General features: G+C 39.3%; 1 protein-coding gene across 1 annotated transcript in view; it reads left to right on the top strand.

Annotated features, from left to right (window-relative positions):
* The window catches only part of CNTNAP5 (contactin associated protein family member 5), a 1,040,042-nt gene that overhangs the window by 635,016 nt on the left and 379,464 nt on the right, over window positions 1–25,562 (top strand). Inside the window, exon 11 of the mRNA XM_024981085.2 lies at window positions 2,804–2,910. Within this exon, the coding sequence (XP_024836853.1) occupies window positions 2,804–2,910 (107 nt within the window). The remainder of the gene's footprint in view (window positions 1–2,803; window positions 2,911–25,562) is intronic.

A 25,562-nucleotide genomic window follows, 5' to 3' on the forward strand; every position in this document is an offset into this window, starting at 1 on the left:
GTGAGGCACGACTGAGTGTGCGCACGTGTGCACACTCACACACACACACACACAAAACACAGTCTGTGTGAGGCTTTTTACATATGTTCAAAGTAACCAAGTTGTTCTTACAGTTTTTCATAAGATCTCTCTCCCTACATGCCCGGGATAACCTGGCAATCTTGAATTTTAAAAATATTTAAAGTGTAAAATTATAAGGAAAAATGTGTTCCCATTTCTGTTTGTATTTATAGGATGTGGTTTTATAAAAAGTTAAGGTTGTTAGTTGGAAATGTGAGAGTCCCAACTCAAGCTAGCCTGACTAAAATTGGGGTTTTCCTAGAAAGATCTTGGATTGTCTCACAGAATCTAAGCTAGATTAAAGCAGTCAGGCCCTCAGAAAGGTCAGAGATTCAGCCTAATCTTTGAAACAATAGGGATATACTAATGACCATTGTCAGGATGCTCTCCTCTCTTTTCTTCTGCATTCTGAAACTTAGCATTTTTTTCTCTGTCTTTCTTTCACTGCAGATAAGCTTTCTTCTCATGGCTGAAAACATGGCCAATGAGAACTTCTAAGTTTTTTCCTTTTAGCTTCAGTCATCAAAAAAGGGGCTGATCTAAACTTTCTTGGTGCCAAAACCAGAAGAACTATAGGATAAATATCTACTGACCTGGTTGTGCTCAGCTTTCCATCTTTAAAGCAATTAACTTTTTGTTGGCAGAGGGGGAGGAACAGTAATACCATTATTTGTCACTCATGGACGCTGAATCTATGTGTGAGTGTCTGTGTGTATGTTTGTGTGATTGGGGGAGTGGAGTAGGATGGGCTGGGTTGGAGCAGCTATAGAGATGTCATGTAAGAATTTGAGCATTTTAGAGGGGACAGGTCTAGAGAAAATCACCCTGCAGAGCAGCAGTGTTCAGAAATGAGGAGGCTCTGGGAGGCAAAAGAAAACTTGTGGAGGCAGGGAGGCCTTCTCAGGCTGTCCATCAGCGCACAACCAGAGGCCGAGGCTCTTGCTTGGCTTTTGTTCATGAGGACATTGATGTTTCAAGTTTAAATTCCCCACAGCATGAGGTTAGTGGAGTTGAGGGAGGAAACATGTGCCAGTCTTGAGTAATAAGACTGTCTTTTCTTTTCCAGCTACCTGGGTGTATGGGACCCAGAGAGAGGGTAGAATTTGGAGTCGGCAAGGGCCCGTTTTTGGTTTATTCGTTGATTGGTTGGATTTTTTGATCATGTTCTAGAGCAAAATTACTGCATCCTGTTCCCTCCCTTTTTTCCCCTGTTTCTAAGCCATGGCTGGATACTATGGCGTTATCAATAAGCTTTTCCCAAACAGAAGCCCTATTGGCACAATTGTATGTTTGCTGTAGTGAGCAGAAAATTTCTAATAATATGTCTGAACATAGGCAGGAATATTAGTTTCTGGGCTTTGAAGTAATCATTGCTGGAAGTTTTTGTACTTATATAGGACATTTAGGGTAAGTCATCTTAATTTTTCTTGCCCCACATTCTTAGACGCTCCACAATGAGTCCTTTTGTTGTATTATACCATTTCTGTAATTTCACCATTTGTGTCCTGTCCCTGGTGAAATTCGTGAGACTTTACTCTTCCCATAAAGATTGTTTTCAAACATTTCAGTATTTATCATGGCTTTTACTTTTAATTTTGTTTATTACACATGTTGAAAACTTGCTGGTTATTTTTTAATAGCAACAGTGGCTGCCATGTAGAGAATTTAAAATATGTATGTAAGAGGTGAAGAGAATTACCTACGACACCATGTATAAATGGCTGAGCCGGGTCTTTGTCCAGAAGGACTGAATGTTGCCTTCACTCCCATTAACCAAATGGCACTTAACATTTGTCCTTCTAGTTATTTTTTCACAATAAAGTGTTTGTTTTATTTCACTGTGGCTGTGCTTCATATCTTGAATTTCTACTTAATTCAGTCCCAGTCTGTTATAATCCTTTTGCTAATTTCATTTGTAGTGACTTTTTGATAGCCTGTTAATATTAATTATGACAACTTTCCTAAGAAATCTTATGTAGGAAAAGTACAGGGATTCATCATAACATCATTGTGAATAATGACAATTAGTACATATAGTTTTTATAGTTTTAGATACATCCTTAAGAAAGAGCCATCTGAGTGTGATTGCTGGGTCAAATTACATGAGTGTTTCAGAAAGTTTTTAAAGTGTATGGTGAAATATTTTTCAAAATGATCATACTGTTTTCAACACAAATAGTTAAGGCCTCATTTTAAGGGTGTTATTGGCTATTTTAATAATTATAGAGTTTCCTTGTATGTTAACTGAGCATGTAACATCTATTCAAATTTCATGAGTATTTTAAAATAGATTTCTGTCTGTCACCCAACAGAGAAGCAGGAGGATTATGACCTCAATTATCTGCCCCTTTCCCCTTACCTTTAAAAATGTAAAACCTTTCCAAAATGCAAAATTACACTCTTTGTCCATTTTATTCTGTGGCAAATGAAAAACCTTACAAATTCTGACTATTTCAAATTAACTTCAAGTCAATGAAAATGTGCCCCCATGTTGAAATGCTTCATTTAATTGCCTACATCAGCTCTGAGCCTTCCTTTGGCCAGGAGAACCAGGCACTGTAAAGGACCCCACCTCTGTGGGGAAATTGTTGTCTTATGTTCACATATTCAAGTCTCACTTAGGCATAGTAGCGTAGCCGACTGACTCTCACCGTTAACTCATTCAGTTGAATATAAGACATCCCCCCGCCTTATTTCCATTGATTTGGTTTATTTAATTTGATTTTCCTCCATCTCTCACTAGGTGCTTGCCAAACTACTGCGAGCATGGAGGAAGCTGCTCCCAGTCCTGGACGACCTTCTACTGTAACTGCACTGACACAGGTTACGTAGGTGCCACCTGCCATAACTGTGAGTAGACTCATGATTCCCCACAGATTCTATGGCAAAATTCCCAGATTCCCCATTCTAGGGCAAAACTTCAGGAATGCTAGGAATAGTGTCAGAATATTAATATATTCAACATAGGGTGGGCACTTTTTATTCATTCATTCATTGTGTGTTTCTTGAGAGGCTACTCTATGCCAAGCACTGTGGAGAGCATGGAGGATGCACTGGTACAAAGCCATGCCATTCTGGAGCTCAAGGTTTACCAAGAGGACAGACAGAAAGTCAGGTAATTGTTGAGCCAGAGACAAGTCAAAGTGCTGTAGGCATATAAAGGTGAGCTATGAAGTCAACTGCATTGTCTAAATGGGCTAAATTAGGCTGTTCAATAAGCAGCCTGAATCTCAGTGGCCTAAGTAATAAGCAGCTGAGTCATGCCTATGTTACCTACATAGCACAGGTCTACAGGGGACCAACTCTTCCAAAGGCGTTCTCCTTCTGGGAGGCTGACAGAGACTTCATCATCTGGAATACTGCTATGGCAGGAAGAAGGAAGCCCAAGAAAACATGTGCTTTTAAAAGCTTTTACCTGGGACTTTCCTGGGAGTTTAGTGATTAAGACTCCATGGTTTCACTGAAGGGGTGTTGGTTTGATCCCTGGGATTATGATCTTACATCCACATGGTGTGACCAAAGATTAAAAAAAAAAAAAAGAAAAGCTTCTTCCTGGGAGTGCCAAACATGACTTCTACTCATATTCCATTGGCCAGGCAAAGTCATGTGGGTACCTAATGTCAAGAGGGAAAGAGGGTTCCCCTTACCATGGGATCTGAGGCAATGGAACTCGCAGATTGTGGATAAGTACTGACACTGTCTGCATGCTCATGATAGGGAGGCTTCAGATGGAAGGTTTGAGCTGATCCTGTAGTAGGGAAGTGGTAGACAAGGAAAAGAAAAAGGAAACGGAATCTGCAATTATTTGGAGATAGCTGGAGAATGCTGACAGTAAATAGTAAGAAAGGAAGCAGAAATTGAGGAGATTGGAGCACACAAAGAATAAGGAGTGAGGAGGAAAAAGTAAAGGAAGAACGTGAGTCCTGATTCCCACAATTTTATATTCTCGTCAGGGTTATGATAAAAAACACATGTTGAAATAGAGAAGGTTTGACATTTGGAGGATTGTTTGTAAGCTGTATGACATGAACTGAAGTTTAATTGAGAAATATGTGATTGGAAGGGGAATTCCCTGGTGGCTCAGTGGCAAAGAATCTGCCTGCCAATGAAGAAGATATAGGAATTGCAGATTTGATCCCTGGGTCAGAAAGACCTCCTGGAAGAGGAAATGGCAACCCTCTTCTGTATTCTTGTGGGGAAAATTCCACGGACAGAGGACCCTGGCAGGCAACAGTGCATGGGGTTACAAAGAGTTGGACATGACTGAGTACGCATGCATGACTGAAAAGTGCTGGCTTCAGTTGTAGGAGACTTCACAGAAAATATGGACTTAGAAATTGACTTAGAAGGTAGAAGCATAGGAGAAGGGCCTTCTAGTAAGAAGGGCCTTCTAATGTAAGAGCCAAGCCAAGGCTGGAGCTATTCTCAGGACTATAGGGAGACTATCCCTCAGGGCCTGATCTCACTGGTGTTTCTTAAGTCTCCGCTTTTCCTGGGATGGCACACAGAATGCAGAAAGGGAAAGGGAATTGCCAGCTGGGTCTGGTCCAGGATGAACCGGTCCAGGATGAACAGCATTGGTGCTCTCATCCTTTAAGACCCCTGAGTCATTCTATAGCCTCTTTTATACCTTAGAATTGACTATTCACCAATGATGGTCATAGAGGAGTCTAAGCAAATCAGAGAAGAAGTAGCCCAATGGCCATTGTGGGATGATGTTATTGCTATTAATTGCCTGTGGAAGAGAAAAACACTGCCTGGATTTATAATGATATAAATTTCTTAAAACTTTCTATTTAGATATTTGGAATAGTGAACACTAGACTGACAGAGATTAGATTTAAATTTGACCAAGCTCTTGCACTTGAACAAGAAGACAATTTTGACACTCCAGACCTCAGTTTTCTTGTGGATCCTATAAAGGAAAGCTAACTAAATTGCTTCTCAGACTTTTGGCTAAGATCAAGTGTAGTATAGAGGCTTCTCTGGTGACTCAGTAGTTAAGAATCTGCCTGCCAATGCAAGAGATGCAAGAGAGGTGGGTTTGATCCCAGGGTCAGCAAGATCCCCTGGAGTAGGAAATGGCACCCCACTCCAGTATTCTTGCCTGAAAAATTCCATGGACAGAGAAGCCTGGTGAGCTACAGTCCATGGGGTTGCAAAGAGTTAGACATGACGGGGTGTGCACCAAGATCTTGGAGACCATTTTAAGGCTATAATTGCAAGATTTTATTTAAGATTTTCAATAAATATCAAATCTATAAATGTTGAGTCTGGTTCCAGAAATGTATCCCTAAAGAAAAGACTGTAATTGTACAGATACGTTATAGGACACATACAAGACTGTCTAGTTTGTACTGAAGTGCTGCTGTAAGAAACTCAGAGGCAAACGAATGGCCGTCAAGTTAATAGTGAGATGAGATAAGCCTGAAGATTTAAGTCAAAATTATCCAAATATCTGCCAAGTCACAGGATAAGATTCCTAAGATTTTTAAAGGTTATTCTATTCACTTTCAGCAATATTTCGTTAAGTCCATCTCTACAGATATTCTCCTCCTTTAAATTTATACATCTATCAGGCTAAAAATAGATCTCCAACTTTATAAAAGTAGTATGAACTTGAAAGTCGATGGAAGTGAAGTTCTGATTTTCAAAGGAACACTGTCAAAGTTGATGAGCAGGAAACTGAACATATCAAGCCTTAAAAATACCATTCCTTATTTTAAACACCTTCCAATCTTCCTTTCTGTAACATTGCTCAATGTCTATACCATTGGCTGCAATACTATTAAACCCATTCTTTCCCTCTGGGCACCCAGCCAGGGCAGATCAGAGGTGCCTGGGTGGCTGTGAGGTTTGGCACACATACCTTGGATGTCTGTGCAGTTTAAGAACTTTCCTCCTCTGACTAATCCCTCTTCCTCCTCCCAATGGGTGAGAAGCACTGTTTTGAGTCAGATTTGAGTTGATTGAGTAAATCAAGCCATGCATTTCTGTCTTCATAAAGCATGTGCTCTGAATGAGGGGGATCAGAAACGAGAGCTGGTAAAATACAGAAGACAGGTAAAAGCAAAACAAACAACTTCACAACCCTGCTTGTGTGGAAATGGTAATGTCCTTGCTCAACAGGGGTTTATTTTCTTGAAACAGTCATGCATAATCAGAACATTTTTGAAATGTTCTGAAATGTGATGAAAGACCTTCACATTTTTAAAACATTTCTGATGATATTAAAAACATAATTTCTTGACTACTGGTCTTTTGTCTTTTCATTCTCTTCAGGATTAGTTTGGTTTCCTCATTCTTGGTGCATCCTAGTAAATGTGAACCAATAGGGCTGACTTAGACAGAATTTGCTTCTTTCTGTCTAGCTTTGTGGCTAACAGAGGGGTCTGGCTTAATGAAGGGCATGATGAACTCTAAAGAATGGTACAACGGGAATTCTCAAAGTCTTTAAGCATAGTAGGCATAGTATTACAAGTAGATATGTCATGATTCCATTTCAATTTTCTTTCCTCTTCATCTGATGAAACATAAAGAACTTGGGCATGCAAGTTTTGTGACTTTTCAAACACACTTTGTTCAAAACTTCCTGCTTAGAAAGAATTGATAAGTAAAGGACATGTCCTTTCCCATCTGTGGCAGGGTCCTCATAGGAGGAGGAAATGTGAGATCAACATTTGTCCAGTAAACTGACATTAAATATTATTATCTCTGTAAGTTGTTTTGGTTAGCAGTTTTATCCCGAGTGGTATACTATTCACCAGAAGGATGACTGGAGGTGACATAGTATTTTCAGTCCAGATTTTTTTTTAAATTTATTTTTTATTGAAGGATAATTGCTTTAGAGAATTTTGTTGTTTTCTGTCAAACATGAATAAGCCATAGGTATACATATATCCCCTCCCTTTTGAACCTCCCTCCCATCTCCCTCCCCATCCCACCCCTCTAGGTTGATACAGAGCCCCTGTTTCAGGTTCTTAAGCCATACAGCAAATTCCTGTTGGCTCTCTATTTTACATATGGTAATGTAAGTTTCCATGTTACTTTTTCCCTAGACTCATCCTCTCCTCCCCTCTCTCCATGTCCATAAGTCTATTCTCTATGTCTGTTTCTCCATTGGTACATTATAAATGAGTTCTTCAATATCCTTCTTCTAGATTCCATATATATGTGTTAGAATACAATATTTATCTTTCTCTTTCTGACTCACTTCACTCTGTATAATGAGTTCTAGGTTCATCCACCTTACCAGAACTGACTCAAATGCATTCAGTCCAGATTAAGTCTTGGCAACCCACCCACTGATCAGATCTTCCAGTCACCAGAGACAGTTACCACAGTTATTGGTTTTCTAAAATGTCCAAGTTTAGAAGATTGTGTAATTGAAGCCAAATTACTGAGTACTCAGTGTATTAATGTAGGTCTGTTATGATATATTATGAATCCAAGTTAAGATTAAAATGAAATTTGGTTATGGGAGCTTAATACATAGATCAATCTACAATGTAACAATAAAGGGAGATGGATATTATTATTCTCTTCATTTTATAGATGAGCACACTGAAGCCCAAAAGTGTCACTCAAGGTAACATAACTATTTATAGCAAATGAAGGAGCTGGGACTGGAATGGAGGGAATCTGACTGGGATGTAAGATAAGTCCTATATCTTACATCTATTCTCAAACAATAAGACATTTTGAAAACCTCTTTATATGAATTAGTGACGGGACATTCATGATATCCTTCATATTACTTGACACCCAGTAGAATATCGTGATACCAAACAGAAAATTCAGTTCTAGAAGACTTAGAGGTGAGAACAGTTTTGTGTTCTAGAATAATAATGAAATCATCCTGGAAGTAAAGAGGATAAGTTAGCGCTTGAAAGACGGCTCAAATTAAACTAAATACAAGGATGAGGGAAGCCTATTAAAAACAGATTGGCAAGAACCAAATGTGACGGTAGAATATATATAAACTGTGATTTGGGACAATGCATTTATTTGCTGGCTCAAGAAAGGGAAAATAAATAGCTCTTTTTATTCAGTGCTAAAGCCCAAATGGTGTTCCTATAAAGCACTTTCCCCTAGGGGAAATCTGAGATCACTTCCATTATTACCAAAGCTTTTCACATGTTATTGCAGTATCTATAAATACCACTTTAATGACTATATAATAAATAGCCTATTTAATGACTTCGTTTTTATTCAACTATTTTAATCTTTTTTGGGGGTGGGGGATGATGAGCCCTGTATTGTTTCCAAATATTTATTATTATAACCAACCTCATAGTGGGCTTCTTTGTGCCTAAATAAATTTTAACCTCACATGTTTTTTTGTTTTCTTGAACTGGCATAGGAATGGCATTCTTGAGTCAAAGATGATGAATCATTTTAAAGGTCTTGATTCATATTTCAACCTGTTTTCCTAAAATCTTGCTACAGTTTATACACTGATCAGTATTTTTTGAGATATCTTATTTCATCTTCTAAGCCAGAATTTTTCACTATATGTTATAAAACCATTTTGCATGTGTTTTTACTAAAATATTTGTATCCTGAAATGGAAATTATTATTGACTCTCATGATGAAGAAAGAAAGGGGAAGATGGAAGAAAAAGAGGGTTTTTAGGTGAATTACAATAGAAATAAGATTGTCCCCACAGAATTGTATTTAACCATTCAGTAATAAGTACCTTTTGAAAACACATCTGATGTCAGTAACCACACAATGGACAATTACTCTCATTTTAAGCGGACTCAGTAAATGATCCAAGTACTTACTTCTCATCTTCCATATGTTGCCTAATGAGTGGGGCCATCCTTGATCTTCTCAGCACTTCTGTCTGATCACATTCACATGGCCCCTTTGCAGGGTCTCTTCACCCTTTCTCAGCCTTTGCTAATCCTGTTTCACAGCGTAGCCTCTCTGACATCTTAACAATACCTCTAGTGTTCACTTTTCAGCTTGGCAAGAGGATGTCAGCTTTCTTGCTCTCCTAAGCTTGATGTAGTGCCTCTCCCTTTGGGCAATCAATAGCCAGGTATTGATTGGGAGCATATCAAGTCATCTGGCTCTCAGCCTCTAAGGTAGTCATTACAGAGGGATAACACTTGAGCTGTTTTAGCAGTAGGTAAATGGTCCTCTCGCTACATGATATTTCATAGTTGAAACAAAAGGTTAGAAGAGGGTAGGGGATTCTACTAATAGGAGTTTTACTTACAAGCAGGACTCATATCTCTTAGCTCAGATCAACTCATATTCTAGTATTCTTCATGTTTTCTAAGAAGATCTAAAGAAAATTCATCTCCATGCTTGACTCTGAAAGCCAACAGCAAGTGTTCCAAGATGTAACTAGATATGTAACATAGAAGAAAAAGAAAGCAAAAACAGTAATGAATCATTGAGTCCACACCCTGCTTCATTTTATGACACTAACCACCATCTTCAGTGTCACAATTTTTATTCATATTAACTTCTCTGCAGTGATGATAAACTGCTTAAAGGAAGAACTGTGTCTTGCTTATATTATACTAACCATATCCAAGGAATTTGTGATATAAAGGGCATGTTATGTAATTGCTGAGACAGACAGTTAAACAGAAAAAAAGATAATTTGGTGTGACATTAAATGGAAACTCCATAAGGAAAGGATAGTGCCTGAATCTTCTTTATGTCGCCAATCTTTTGTCTAATCTGTGACACATCATAGATATCTGCTGTTTGCTGTACACACGGGTAGATAAATCAGATAGGTGCACACAGTAACGGGGAGTTACTAGGGTGAGGGTACTGTCCCTTTCTGGGGGAGGTGAGAAAGTTTTCACAATAATTGACACAAGCAAAAACTTGAGGGATAAGAGAGAAAAAGGACGAGTTGAAGTGACAGAGAGATACGTGAAAGTTCATGCAGCAGAGAGGATGATGAGATGCTTAGTGCAGCTGGAATCTAGGGTGAAATGGAGGAAGAGAGAGACAGGATTTGCAGAAAGAAGAGAAGATAGGTGATTCATTGAAAGGGAGCTTGTTTCTCTGTTGAGCACCTTGAAGCCAACCATGGTATTTTGGTTTTGTTTTCATACTGAGAATTAACTTGCTAATAATTATTTTGTTGTTGTTTTACTCATCAGTTACTTTTTGGGACTCTAACTGTGATGGTATTGTAGAGCATGCACTGAAGTTGGAAGAAAACTTCATGCCGGGTGTCAAGGTACAAGGCGGGTATGTGTTGGGTGTAAGGGAGAAATACAATGCTATTTGCAATTGTGTGAGCAGCAAATAATGAGAGTGAGAACAAGCTGGAAAGAAGGGACCTTACTTGAAAGATTTTATATATATATATATATATATATATATATATATATATATAATTGGATCAAACAGACTTGAAGACAAACCAAATCAAATACAGCAGAGAGAAGGATGACTTTTAGCTTTGTAACTTGGAAGACTTCATGAATGAAGGATGTGGTGACTAAGTCCCCAGGTTGGTCTGTGCCTGACAGCCTGTGTCAAATCCAGGCTCTGCAACTTACAAGATGTATAACCTAGGGCAAGTTTTGTGAGCTTTGTGTGCTTTAATGTCCTTATTTGTGATACGTGGCTAAGACTAGCAGCCACCTCATGGAAGTATCATGAGGATTAGATAAAAGAATCCCCATAAAGTATTTAGCCTGGTGCCTGGCAAATGCAAGGTTTCTGATCATTTGAACAGAGAGAGGATGTGGAGACAGAGGGGAAGACTTTGCAGATGCCATCTTCAGTTCAGTTTGGGACATGATGGTTCCTTGAAGTCATGCTCCCAGTGCAGTAGTACGTAGACATCCCAGAACCAGGTCGTCCAAGGGGAAGATCAGAATCACTGGATATATAGTTGTTGAAACCTTTTGAGTAGATGAAGTCAATCAGATATTGGTCACTAAGTCTGGTACCTGCAATGTAAAACTTCACTTCCAAGACTTTTAAGGGTCTCAAGAAGACATACAACTGAGCTACAATTAAAGAAGGAAGCATGAGGAAAGAAAAGAGGAGAAATAAGAAAAGCGATAAACTAAAAAGCAGAAGAGAATTGTTCTAAGATTAGATTATAAACAGAAATATCCAAGTGACGTTCCCAAGATTACTTCTTCATCATGGTGAAGGGTCATAGCTGAATGACTGGCTGGATGTTTAAATAAGAAATTGGAGAAAAACACAGTAAGTGAAAGAAAGACACCGTTTTGTAAAATTTATTTTTAACTAATTAATTGTTTAGTGAACTATGGTTGATTTGCATTGTTGTGTTAGTTTTAGATATAAAACAAAGTAATTCAGTTACACATGCACACACATGCACATATTCTTAATAAGATTCTTTATTCCATTATAGGTTATTACAAAATATTGAATATAGTTCATGTCTATGGCCATACCACCCTGAATGTGCCCAGTCTCATCTGGAATTTAGTTCCCTGTGCCATAGAGTAGAACCTTGCTGTTTACTTATGTATACTAGTGTGTGCATATTAATCCCGAACTCCTAATGTATTCCTTCTTCCTTACCATTTGGTAACCTTAAGTTTGTTTTCTATGTCTGTGAATCTATTTCTGTTTTGTAAATTAGTTCATTTGTGTCATTTTTTTGTATTCTACATATAAACAATACCATATGATACTTGTCTTTGATTTGCTTCACTTAGTATGGTAATCTCTAGGTCCATCCATGTTCCTGCAAATGGCATTATTTCATTCTTTTCTATGGCTGAGGAGTATTCCATTGTATATATGTACTACATCTTCTTTGGGCTTCCCAGGTGGTGCCAATGATAAAGAATCTGCCTACCAATGCAGGAGATGCCAGGGATGCAGATTCGATCCCTGGTTTGGGAAGATCTCCTGGAGAAGGAAATGGCATTCCACTCCAGTATTCTTGCCTTGGAAATCCCATGGACAGAGGACCTGGTGGTCTACAGTCCATGGAGTGCAAAAGAGTCAGACACGACTGTGCAGTTGAACACGCACACAACATCTTCTTTACCCATTCACCTGTTGATGGACAATTAGGTTGTTTCTATGTCTTGACTATTGTAAATAGTGCTGCTATGAACATAGGGGTGCATGCATCTTTTCAAATTAGAGTTTTGTCCAGATATATGCCCAAGAGTGGTACTGCTGGATCATTTTTGGTATAGTTGGACAACTCTATTTTTCATTTTTTGGAAAACCTCCATATTGTTTTGCATAGTGGCTGCACCAATTTGCAGTCCCATCAACTCTGTTGGAGTATCCTCTTTTCAAGAGAATTTGTTGCTTGTTAACTGTCTAAGTGTTACCAGGATTCAGGTGATTCAAAATCATTATATGCCATTGGAATGATTTTCCTCCCCTTCAGGAGGAAGGACTGATATCTTTGCATCTGTTAATAAACAAGTAATTCAAGGAGGTGTGCAGTCACGTGCTTGAGTCTGATTGCAAGGTGCCTGTTAGTCTGTAAAAAGGGAGATCAGAAGATACTGAACTGATGTGAAAGGCTTGGAGGAGTGACCAGGCCTGAACACAAGGACTGGACTTGGTCGGCAGAGAAATCTTAGGAGAGTGTTTTTCAAGGGTGAGAATCAAAGGAATGATTTGAAATAAGGATGAGCACAGACAATGTTTGAGTTTCACTCAAGGCACAGCCAAAGGGCAAGAGAAAGAACATTCATTGAGCTTCTTTTAAGTGTCATGCACTGGACTGGGCAGTTTAAACAGTTCGCCTCACTCTCTGAGGCTCCTTCACATCCTTAGCCCTGACCTTGTTGGGCTGTGACTTCTTGAAACATCAGGGTCTTCACATGTGCCAATCTCCTGACCAGATATTCTTCTTATGCTTTCTTTGCTCCAGCAACTTTGTTACCTCCTGCGTGAAGCCTACCCAGATCTTTCCTAGACACTGCTTCTCTTTGCCCCTTTAGTACCCACACACTCACACATAATTAATTCCACCATATCAAATGTAAATATTTAGTTCCTGTTTTTCTTCCTAAACTGCCATTTTTTTGTTTGTTTGTTTGTTTATATCTGGTCCCTACTGGCTGAGAATCAACAAATGTAAACATTTAAAAAATTTATTGTGATAAAGTAGCATAATATAAACTGTGCTATCTTAACCATATTTGACTGTACAGTACAGTGATGCTAAGTACAGTAACAGTGTTGTGCAACTCTCACTAATATCCATCTCTAGAATTCTTCACTTTCTTAAACTGAAACTGTATACCCATTAAATATGAACTCCCCATCCCTCCTCCCTACCCCTCTGGCCCCTGGTATCTACCAATGTATTTTCTGACTCTATGAATTTGACTGTTCTATGTACCTCATATAAGTGGAATCAAACAGCATTTGTCTGCACCTACAGGATATCAGAATGTATTTTTAAGGTTAGCTTAATATATGTCCTACAAACAGATTGAACCTTCTTTCTTTCCCCTGTGCTATAACAGTAGTTTCTCATTGGTTATCTATCTCATAGTGTATATATGTCAGCCCCAATATCCCAATTCATCCCACCCCCTTCTCTCCCCTTGATGTCCACCCATTTGTTTTCTACCTCTGTGTCTCTATTTCCACTTTGCAAAAAGGGTCATCTATAGAAGGCAATGGCACCCCACTCCAGTACTCTTTCCTGGAGAATTCCATGGAAGGAGGACCCTGGTAGGCTGCAGTCCATGGGGTCGCTAAGAGTCAGATACGGCTGAGCAACTTCATTTTCCCTTTTCACTTTCATGCATTGGAGAAGGAAATGGCAACCCACTCCAGTATTCTTGCCTAAAGAATCCCAGGGACGGAGGAGCCTGGTGGGCTGCCATCTATGGGGTGGCACAGAGTCGGCCACAACTGAAACGACTTAGCAGTATACTAATTCTTAAAGCCACAAGGCTGGTGGAAGTGGGATTGAACTCAGTTTTAAATGGTTCACAAGCATTTCCTTATCACATTCAAACATCTCTAAGTGGAAGAAAGGGACTTCCCAGTTGGTGCTAGTGGTAAAGAGGCCATGCCTGCCAATACAGGAGACATAAGAGACATGGGTTCAATCCCTGGGTCAGAAAGATCCTCTGAAGAAGGGCATGGCAACCCACTCCAGTATTGTTGCCTGGAGAATCCCATGGACAGAAGACCTTGGTCCACAGGATCACAGAGTCAGACACAGCTGAAGCACTTCGCATGCACAGTGAAATAAAGATCATGCTTAAATATTTTATGGAACATGGTAGGATTATAAACAAATGGATACGAAGACTTCTGCTTAAACAGGAGGAGGAGGAATGAATGTTGCATATTCACCTTGGATCGATTCTCTTCCTTTTGAACACATCATTAACAATTTAAGTTTCCCACAGTCATTTCCTTCATGGTGAGTTATTTTATTTGGTCTTTCCTTCCTCTTTCTCTCCATCTTTCCCTCCACCTCCCCTTGCCCTCATTAACTGAAGCTGCAGTAAAGCTAATTTCAAATACTTACGTTGGTTTGACAATGTGCAAAAAAATGTAATCACAAGATTGACTTTATTCCAAATCCTTAGAAGCAACAAAAGATCCCAAAATATGAAAGTAGATAATTAACTGGGGATAATTTAATTGTTGATGTTGTCTTTCTTTGGAAACCATTGATATTTACTTTGAACACTGAATGGGGAAAATGTACATCTATTTCTAATGTATTTCAATCAAAAACTAATCGCCATAGAAATAGAAAGCTCTGGTATAGCTCATGAGTTAGAAGTAATCTGGACTGGATACATACATATTAAACTTAATATATGAAGTTTATATATATTCTTCAGTCATGTCCGACTCTGTGTGACCCCATAGACGGCAGCCCATGCCATCTATGGGGTCACACAGAGTCGGACACGACTGAAGCGACTTAGCAGCAGCAGCATACATGGTCACTATGAAAGAAGTTTTGATTTTCTCCAGTTGTATGACTCAGAACAAATGTGTTGACTTCCCATAGTGTGATGTCACATTTCACAATAGCTTGTTATCATACTGTAAAGTTTCATTTTCTCACCTTTGCCATTTTCTGATATTCTAGCTCAGATTATATTTGCCCATCTCTTGACTATGGTTTAGACAATACTGAGTACTCTTTCATGATGTTACTTTTATAATCTTGAAAAGCAAAAAATGGAAACATGAGGGGTATGAAGGTCTCAGATGTTTCAAGCTCTTGCCTACTTACATTGAAGCTTGTGGTTGAGTTGAACTGCTGTGATTATTATTTGGAATGAATCAACTAAAAGAATAATAAAAATAATGAGCAATAAGAGAATGAGAGAAAGTGTGATTGTTTAATATAGTTTACCAATTCTATTTTAAATAATAGACTGAGGTTGGACTTTGTAAATTGTCATGAAAGAAAGGATTTCTCAGTGTGCTCAGTTTGAATTTTGTGGACATATTTTGCATATGTAATTCAGAGACAAAATTTAGAAAATATCCCTTTATCCATTAAAATTCTGTAATGCAATAACACTGTGACCTATGGCAAGTAATTTCACTGATTTGATCCCTCCTTGTGCCTTATAACAGAGGAAAATAATAGACTCTGTCCCTTATTGAAACTGGAATAAACTCATGAATCAATGGGTATGAAATCCCTTTGACAAGTATGATTCTAATCCTTCCTCACAGATTCCTTCTTCCTATACATTTACATCATTTTGTTCCCACGATAACATTGATGAGGACAAAGCAAGTATTAATAGGAAGGACCCAAGGGTAATTTAGGATGGAGAACCCAAGAATGTTCAATGATAAGATGAGTAGGACTCAAACCTGGATGTTCTTATTGTCTCTGACTTTGTCAGTGTGAGTATCCTTCAAAAGGTTCTCCAGTTATATCATGCTCCAAAAAACATGAATTATTAGTGAACTTCTAAGGCTGATTTAACATTTTTGTTACGTGGGCTTCCCTAGTGGCTCAGACAGTAAAGAATCTACCTACAATGAAGGAGATCTGGTTTCTACCCCTGTATGGGGAAAATCTCCTGGAGGAGGGCATGGTAACTGACTCCAGTATTCTTGCCTGGAGAATTCCACTGACAGAGGAGCCTGGAAGGCTGCAGTCCATGGAGTTGCAAAAAGTCAGACATGACTGAGTGGATAACACTTTTTTTTGTAACTTACTTTCTTTTTATTTTTAAATATAAATTTATTTATTTTAATTGGAGGTTAATTACTTTACAATATTGTATTTGTTTTGCCATACATCAGCATGAATCCGCCACAGGTATACACGTGTTCCCCATCCTGAACCCCCCTCTCTCCTCCCTCCCCGTACCATCCCTCTGGGTCATCTCAGTGCACCAGCCCCAAGCATCCAGTATCATGCTCGAACCTGGACTGGCGATTCGTTTCATAAATGATATCATGTATGTAACTTATTTTCTAAAAGAAATTCTGAGGCTACTACTGCTCAACTTCAAATCGTATATTATCCACATTATCTCATTGAGAAAATCCTTGCTTCTCAGTTCAGTTGGAGAAGGAAATGGCAACCCACTCCAGTATTCTTGCCTGGAGAATCCCATGGACAAAGGAGCCTGGTGGGCTACAGTCCATGGGGTTGCAAAGAGTCGAACACTACTGAGCAACTAACACACACACAGTTCAGTAAGTGTGACTGCTCATCACATGGCATCCTCCTAAACCCCAATATTTTCAGTTGCATTCCCATATGGGTCAAGTTATATTGGTACTCACTGACTATTCATTCCTTAAATGCAGTAGATTCTTTTTAATTTTTACTGAAGTATAGTTGTTTTACAATGCTGTGTTATTTTTTGCTATACAGCAAAATGAATCAGTTATACGTATACATATATCCCTTCTTTTTTGAATTTCCTTCCCATTTAGGTTACCACAGAACATTGAGTAGAGTTTATCACTCCATTCTTTTTTGTGTGTCAATGTGTTATTTTATTTTTATTGAAGTAGAGTTGATGTACAATTTTATAGAAGTATCACTCCGTTCTTTAGACCCTGAACTTTCTTCCTTACTTTTGTTCCAGATCATTCTTTATCCTGTCCCAGAACTTTGCCTGAGTACCTTTCATGTGCATAAGTGGCTGCCATAATTCACTTTTTGATCCTTCTTTGGCTTCTTGAGGTCATGCATCTGTCCCTAAGACCACGTACCAGGTCAGGCACACTGCACACACAAAACAAGGGCTGAGTGAATGGAATTCAACTTGGCACTTCCTTAAGGTGTAGTTGTATATTTTCTGCATTGAAAGGAAGCAGAAAACAATAACTAATCTGACACCCCCCCGGCAACCATTAGGCTTCCTTTTTAATTGGATGGAAGAACTGAGGCTCCTGCTTTGAATTCAAAGCACATTTCTTAAAGATCCCCACATCAAGTCCCCGGTTAGCTCTCAAACTGGCCAGTAAATCATCTTTCTGTCAGCACAGTTATAGTGCGTGATTTTAAGATACTAGCTGAAACAGAGTGTTTGGATAAGTAAATATATGTTGAAAACATAAAACGAAAATAAAGCTGTCCATCGTCATAGAAGGACATGTAACTGAGTTTATTAGTCTGTAAACAGAAGAGTTGTCAAAGTCAATTTTTGGCAGCACAGATTTCCTGCTGGCAGCTAATGTGATGATGAAAACCTTGGCAATCATCCCCTCACTCCTGTCTCTCTGATCCCATGGCTGTGATGATTGGAAGAGGAAGCAAGTGAATCTGTCTGCTAACATCTGATTTTATTGCTACATGTTGTCTAAATGGGCATTCAATGGAACAACAGTAATATAACTTGCAAACTGGGGATCCCTGGTGCTCACAGGCTGAGGAAGGACACATACTCTCATGCTTCTACTTAAAAAAAAGTCTTGGGTCCAATAACATCCTTCAGTTCAGTTCAGTTCAGTCGTTCGTGTCTGAATCTTGCGACTCCATGAACCCCAGTATGCAAGGCCTCCCTGTCCATCACCAACTCCCAGAGTCCACCCAAACCCATTTCCATTGAGTCGGTCATGCCATCCAACCATCTTATCCTCTGTTGTCCCCTTCTCCTCCTGCCCTCAGTCTTTCCCAGCATCGGGGTCTTTTCCAATGAGTCAGCTCTTCATATCAGGTGGCAAAGTACTGGAGTTTCAGCTTCAACATCAGTTCTTCTAAAGTACACCCAGGACTGATCTCCTTTAGGATGGACTGTTTGGATCTCTTTGCAGTCCAAGGGACTCTCAAGAGTCTTCTCCACCACCACAGTTCAAAAACATCATTTGTTCGGTGCTCAGCTTTCTTTATAGTCCAACTCTCACATCCGTACATGACCACTGAAAAAACCATAGCCTTGACTAGACAGACCTTTGTTGACAAAGTAACGTCTCTGCTTTTTAATGTGCTCTTTATTTAGGTTGGTCATAACTTTCCTTCTAAGGAGTAAGCATCTTTTAATTTCATGGCTGCAATCACCATCTGCAGTGATTTTGGAGTCCAGAAAAATAAATTCAGCCACTGTTTCCCCATCTATTTGCCATGAAGTGATGGGACCAAATGCCATGTTCTTAGTTTTCTGAATGCTAAGCTCTAGGCCAACTTTTTCACTCTCCTCTTTCACTTTCATCAAGAGACTCTTTAGTTCTTCTTCACTTTCTGCCATAAGGGTGTTGTCATCTGCATATCTGAGGTTATTGATATTTCTCCTGGCAATCTTGGTTCCAGCTTGTGCTTCTTCCAGCCCAGCGTTTCTCATGATGTACTCTGCATATAAGTTAAATAAGTAGGGTGACAATATACAGCCTTGACGTACTCCTTTTCCTATTTGGAACCAGTCTGTTGGTCCATGTCCAATTCTAGCTCTTGCTTCCTGACCTGCATACAAGTTTCTCAAGAGGCAGGTCAGGTGGCCTGGTATTCCCATTTCTTTCAGAATTTTCCACAGTTTATTGTGATTCACAAAGTCAAAGGCTTTGGCATAATCAATAAAGCAGAAATAGATGTTCTTCTGGAACTCTCTTGCTTTTTTGATGATCCAGCGTATGTTGGTAATTTGATCTCTGGTTCCTCTGCCTTTTCTAAAACCAGCTTGAACATCTGGAAGTTCATGGTTCATGTGTTGCTGAAGCCTGACTTGGAGAATTTTGAGCATTACTTTACTAGTGTGTGAGATGAATACAATTGTGCAGTAGTTTGAGCATTCTTTGATATTGCCTTTCTTTGGGATTGGAATGAAAACTGACTTTTTGCAGTCCTGTGGCCACTGCTGAGTTTTCCAAATTTGCTGGCATATTGAGTGCAGCACTTTCACAGAATCATCTTTCAGGATTTGAAATAGCTCCACTGGAATTCCATCACCTCCACTAGCTTTGTTCATAGTGATGCTTCCTAAGGCCCACTTGACTTCACATCCCAGGATGTCTGGCTCTATGTGAGTGATCACACCATCGTGATTATCTGGGTCATGAAGATCTTTTTTTGTATAGTTCTTCCCTGGTGGCTCAGATGGTAAAGCGTGTGCCTGCAATGCGGCAGACTCAGGTTTGATCCCTGGGTTGGGAAGATCTCCTGGAGAAGGAAATGGCAACCCACTCCAGTACTCTTGCCTGGAGAATCCCATGGACGGAGGAGCCTGGTAGGCTATAGTCCACAGGGTCACAAAGAGTCAGACATGACTGAGCGACTTCACTTTCTTTCACTTTCACTTTCTGTGTATTCTTGCCACCTCTTCTTAATAACATCTTAATAATAACATCCCTAGGGGATTGTGAAAAGAAGTAGAAAATAAATGTGTTTAAACACTTTTTATGGAGGTGTATAAAAAGAAAATTGATTTCGAAAATTAGTCTGGCTTGAGTTCAGTCCTACGTTCTAGCAATGATTCACTGAGTAACCTGGGAAAAATTAATCAACTTCTCTGAACCTTGATTTCTCATTTCTAAGTGGAGAAATAATATCATTAGTGTCTTAGGAATTTTTGATGATGAAATAAGAGGTTACATCTAGAGCATCTAGTGTGGTGCCTGTGTAAGTAAGACACACTCAGTTTATTTATTCTGCTTCATCAATCCTTTACACTTCTTCTTTTTCTGGTCTTTTATGGATAAATTTTAGATTGGTAACAAATACTGATTTCTGTTTAGAAGGGATCTTTTAGTACAAGTCATTTTCATATGTTACATGCATCCTTCCTCAAGTTGATGCTTTAGAAACAGGTTAATTAATACATCTTGCTTCTCTGATGGCTAGAACGTTTCTCTTAGAAGATACAATCTACCTTCTTCTAACATTCTGTATTTAGTCTTTGTTGTATCTGCAATGACCCTATCATAGACAGCCTGCCAGGTAAGGTCTCCTTGCACAGTTTTTACAAGTCCCCCAAAGAATGGACATATCATCATTTTCTCAGTTGCCTGGAATAAAGTAGAATGTTGATGGCATCACAGTTCTTGAAATCACTGGATTCCAGGAGGTACTTAGGTAATAATCAAAATAAGAATGTGCTTTAACTTAGTTATATAATTGTATATAATTAATATATGTATTGGAGAAGGAAATGGCAACCCATTCCAGTATTCTTGCTTGGAGAATCCCATGGGCAGAGGAGTCTGGTGGGTTATAGAGTCCAAGGGATCACAAAGAGTTGGACATGACTAAGCTACTGACCCAATATATGTACACTTTTCATTCTCATAGTTTAATCATTGTAATTGGTCTCCAAGTTAGTAAACATAGATGATTCTACAATCTATTCTGGCTGCTGTTATGTTGAGATTTATTTGGGATGCTTATTTTCATTTAGCATGAAGTCTAGTGAATCTCCCCTCTTTTCACATCACCCTTCCACACAATATATGTTTACATCAGTCATGTATAAATAAGTATCTACTTTGGGTCCACCAGAATTATACTAAAGCAACCTGAAGATTCTATTTCTGTTCTCAAGATCTTTAAAACTAGCAACAATGGTGGATGGGAGAGGAAAATTCTATTATCCACTCAAAAAATAATTCTAGATTGTATAGGATCAAAGAATAAGCTGAATAAAGTTGAAGACAGAAATACAGGCACAAGGCATGCAGGACAAGATGAGACAGGAAGAGAGGGAGAGCTCGGTTGTGCTGCATTTGAGCAAAACCTGGTCTCTTTGTGTGATCTGTATAGCAGAGGAAGTGGGGCATGGTTAGAATACAGGGTGAAAGACAGTGACCCACATAAGTTGGGGTTAGAGGAATAATGATAAGAAACAAAGTTGGAATCAGTCAGGCAAAGTCCCAGCAGAGAAACAGGACCAGGAGGAGGTAGATATTGAGAGATTTCTTACCACAAAATGGTATATATGATTGAGAGAATTGATCTGACAAGTCTGCGGTCCACAGGGCAGGCAGTCAGGAGGGGTGGGCGGAATATAGGGCAGGAGCTGAAACTGCAGTTCTTGGGGGCGATTTCTTCTTCTCGGAAACCTCTATTCTGTTCTTAATGCCATTCAACTGATTAAAATAGGTCCATCCAAAATTTTCAGGATAATTTATATTACTTAGAATTGGCTGACTATGGATTTTCTTCATATCTACAAAATACCTTCACAGCTATGAGGACTATAGTTCAGCTTATTTGACACATAAAACAGATTATTCCAGTCTGCCCATTTGTCAGTGCTGTACCTGTATTCATCTCCTTTAACCATATTTAGTTATTTTAGTTATGCTTCCATTATTTTCTTTGTGTTTAGAAATTTCTACCTTGTAAATTCTGCTTTTCTTTTTCTTTTTTTAAATTGAGGTTTAGTTGATTTGGGCTTTCCAGGTGGTGCTAGTGGTAAAGAACCTGCCTACCAGTGCAGGAAACATAAGAGACGTGGGTTTGATCCCTGAGTAGGGAAGATCCCCTGGAGGAGGGCATGACATCCCACTCCCGTGTACTTGACTGAAGAATCCCATGGACAAAGGAGCCTGGAGGGCTACAGTCCATAGGGTTGCAAAGAGTCAGACACTACTGAAGCAACTTAGCAAGCATGCATGCATAGTTGATTTACAATTTATAGTTCTTAGCTTCTGTTATTGTTCAGTCACTCAGTTGTGTCTGACTCTTTGCAATCCCACGGACTGTAGCACGCCAGGCTTCCCTGTCTTTCATCATCTCCTCAAGTTTGCTCAAACTCATGTCCATTGGGTCAGTGATACCATACAACGATCTTGTTCTCTGTCGTCCCCTTCTCCTACCTTCAATATGTCCCAGCATCAGGGTCTTTTTCAGTGAGTCAGCTCTTCACATCAGGAGGCCAAAGTACTGGAGCTTCAGCTTCAGCATCAGTCCTTCCAGTGAATATTCAGGACTGATTTCCTTTAGGATGGACTGGATTGATCTCCCTGCAGTCGAAGGGACTCTCAAGAGTCTTCTCCAACACCACAATTCAAAAGCATCAATTCTTTGATGCTCAGATTTCTTTATGGTCCAACTCTCACATCCATACATGACTACTGGAAAAACCATAGCTTTGACTATATGGACCTTTGTTGGGAAAATAATATCTCTGCTTTTTAATATGCTGGCTAGGTTTATCATAGCTTTCCTTCCAAGGAGCAGGCATCTTTTAATTTCATGGCTGCAGTTGCCATTGGCATGATTTATGATCCCAAGAAAATAAAGTCTGTAATTGTTTCAATGTTTCCCCATCTGTTTGGGGAAGTGATAGGAGCAGATGTCATTATCTTCATTTTTTGAATGTTGAGTTTTAAGCAAGCTTTTTTTACTCTCCTCTTTCACCTTCATCAAGAGGTTCTTTAATACCTCTTTGCTTTCTGGGATAAGTGTGGTGTTATCTGCATTTCTGAGGTTATTAATATTTCTCCCAGCAATCTTAATTACAGTTTATGCTTCTGGTGTACAGCAAAGTGATTCAGTATATATCTCTCTCTGTCTATATATATATATATATATATATATATATTCTTCAGTGATTTACAATATATATATTCTTTTTCATATATTTTTCCATTATGGCTTATCACAGGTGCTGAATATAGTTCTCTGTTCTATACAGCAGGACCTTAATGTTTATCCATTCTATATGTACTAGTTTACATCTGCTAATCCGAAACTCCCAATCCCTCCCTCCACTAACCCCTCCCCACTGGCAACCACAAGTCTGTTCTCTATGTCTGTGAGTCTGTTTCTGTTTCATAAATCAGTTCATTTGTGTTATATTTTAGATTCTACCTGTAAGTGATATCATACGGTATCTGTTTTTCTCTGTCTGACTTACTTCCCTTATTATACTAGTTGCAGTTCTGCCTGACATAACATCCTTCTGCTTCACATGATACAACTTTCCTGGACACAGTTGGCATCATTCAGGTTTGTGTAGCACTTTAATGGTAACACTTAGCACAGTGTTATCCTCATCAGCTCCTCTAATGTGACTAAGGTGCTGAACATGTGATAGTTTAGGCAATCAAAACAGCACTCTACGTTTGTCTTATATACTTGCTTTAAATTTTATTTAATGAACATAATTTACTTGCCTTTGGGTTCAATCTTGGGTAAGACTTCTTGGGATTATTTTCTCACTCATGGGTGATGCATTCTTATGATTCCTTTATATCACAAAATATATACCCAGTACAAGAATTTAAAAATCCCAGGTTAAGATGGGCATCAGTACTTCAATTTTCATTGAAAGATGAGATTCTAAAAGACTAGTGGCAGCTGAGGACCTGTGGAAAGGGAAGGGATATGTGGAGGAATAAGATTGTTGCCTTTTTCTTTGTTCAGTTGAATCCCATAAGTGTGTATTACAGTTTGTGTTTCTGGATAAATAGAGCAGCTGATTCTTTTGAAAAAGAATTTTATTGGAAAATAGTTGCTTTACAAAGTTGTGTTTGTTTCTACTGCACAGCAAAATGAACCAGCTATATATGTATATATGGCTAATATACATATATATACATATATATATAAATATATATATACACATAAATATATACAGTGCTAAGTTCCTTCAGTCGTGTCGGACTCTTTGCAACCCTATGGACTGTAGCCCACCAGGCTCCTCTGTCCATGAGATTCTCCAGGCAAGAATACTGAAGTGGGTTGCTGTGTCCTCTTCCAGAGGATCTTTTTGACCCAGGGATTGAACTGCTTCTCTTATGTCTCCTTATCCAGGTGGGTTATTTACCATATATATCCCTCCCCTTTGGATTTAGGATTGACTAGCTTAATCTTGTATTCCATGGGACTCTTAAAATTCTTCTCCAGCACCACAATTGGAAAACAATTTTTCAGTGCTCAGATAAGCTTCCAAGTACCAAAAGGGGGTCCATCAGCAGCCCCACTAACAGCAAATGGCCAGGGAAAGGGGTCATCTTCACTATTAGGGTTGACAGTCATCTCCCATGCCAAAAGATGCTAACAAGCCAGGTAGTACCTCCAGGACAGATACTGACCCCAAAGCAAGCAACCTGACAGGATGCTTAAGAATCAGCTGCTTTCTATTTCTGCTTTGCAAATAAGATCACTTATTTTTTTTAATAAGATCACTTATATCATTTTTATAGATTCCACTGCATGTGCTTAGACACTCAGTCATGTCTGATACTTTGAGACCCCATGGACTGTAGCCCACCAGTCTCCTCTGTCCATGGAATCTTCCAGGCAAGAATACCAGAATGGGTTGCCATTTCCTCCTCCAGGGAATCTTCCCAACCCAGGGATCAAACTCATGTCTCTGTGTCTCCTGCTTTGGCAGGCAGATTCTTTACCACTAGTACTGACTTGGAAGCCCATAGATTTGCCCTGGGGCTGATCTGCTGCCTGGGAGCAGAAGGCATCCCTGCCTCTCCTCTGTCCAGGAGTCCCTGGCCATCTTGAAGCCAATCTGCTGCTACCACTTTTCCTGTCCTCCAACTCCTCACTGGGAAATGGAGGTGCTAGTCACTACCCGACTCCCTCCTCCGTGATCTCTGAGAAGCCACTTCCCAGGCTGCCAATGCCTCTTCAGGCTGTCCACCATTTTATCCCATGGCCAAAATTAAGCAGGGCAAAGGCTAATAGAGTTTTGCCAAGAGAAGGCACTGGTCATAGCAAACACCCTCTTCCAGCAACATAAGAGATGGCTTTACACATGGACATCACCGGATGGTCAATACCGAACTATATTATATTCTTTGTACCCGAAGATGGAGAAGATCTATACAGTCAGCAGAAATAAGACTGGGAGCTGACTGTAGCTCACATCATCAGTTTCTTATTGCAAAATTCAGGCACAAGTTGAAGGAAGTAGGAAAACCACTAGACCATTCAGGTATGCCCTTATGATTATACAGTGGAGGTGACGAATAGATTCAAGTGACTAGATCTGGTAGACAGAGTGCCTGAAGAACTATGGATGGAGGTTTGTAACCTTGAACAGGAGCTCTGTTGTCAGAGGTAATCTCTTTTGATTCAATGGGGTCAGAGAAGGAGGAGGAGATCTCACCTGGGCTGCCTTCTTGCTAGATTATGGTCAGTAAATGCTGGACT

This window comes from Bos taurus, chromosome 2 (genome assembly GCF_002263795.3).
Source record: "Bos taurus isolate L1 Dominette 01449 registration number 42190680 breed Hereford chromosome 2, ARS-UCD2.0, whole genome shotgun sequence".
In the NCBI taxonomy this organism is placed as follows: Eukaryota; Metazoa; Chordata; class Mammalia; order Artiodactyla; family Bovidae; genus Bos; species Bos taurus.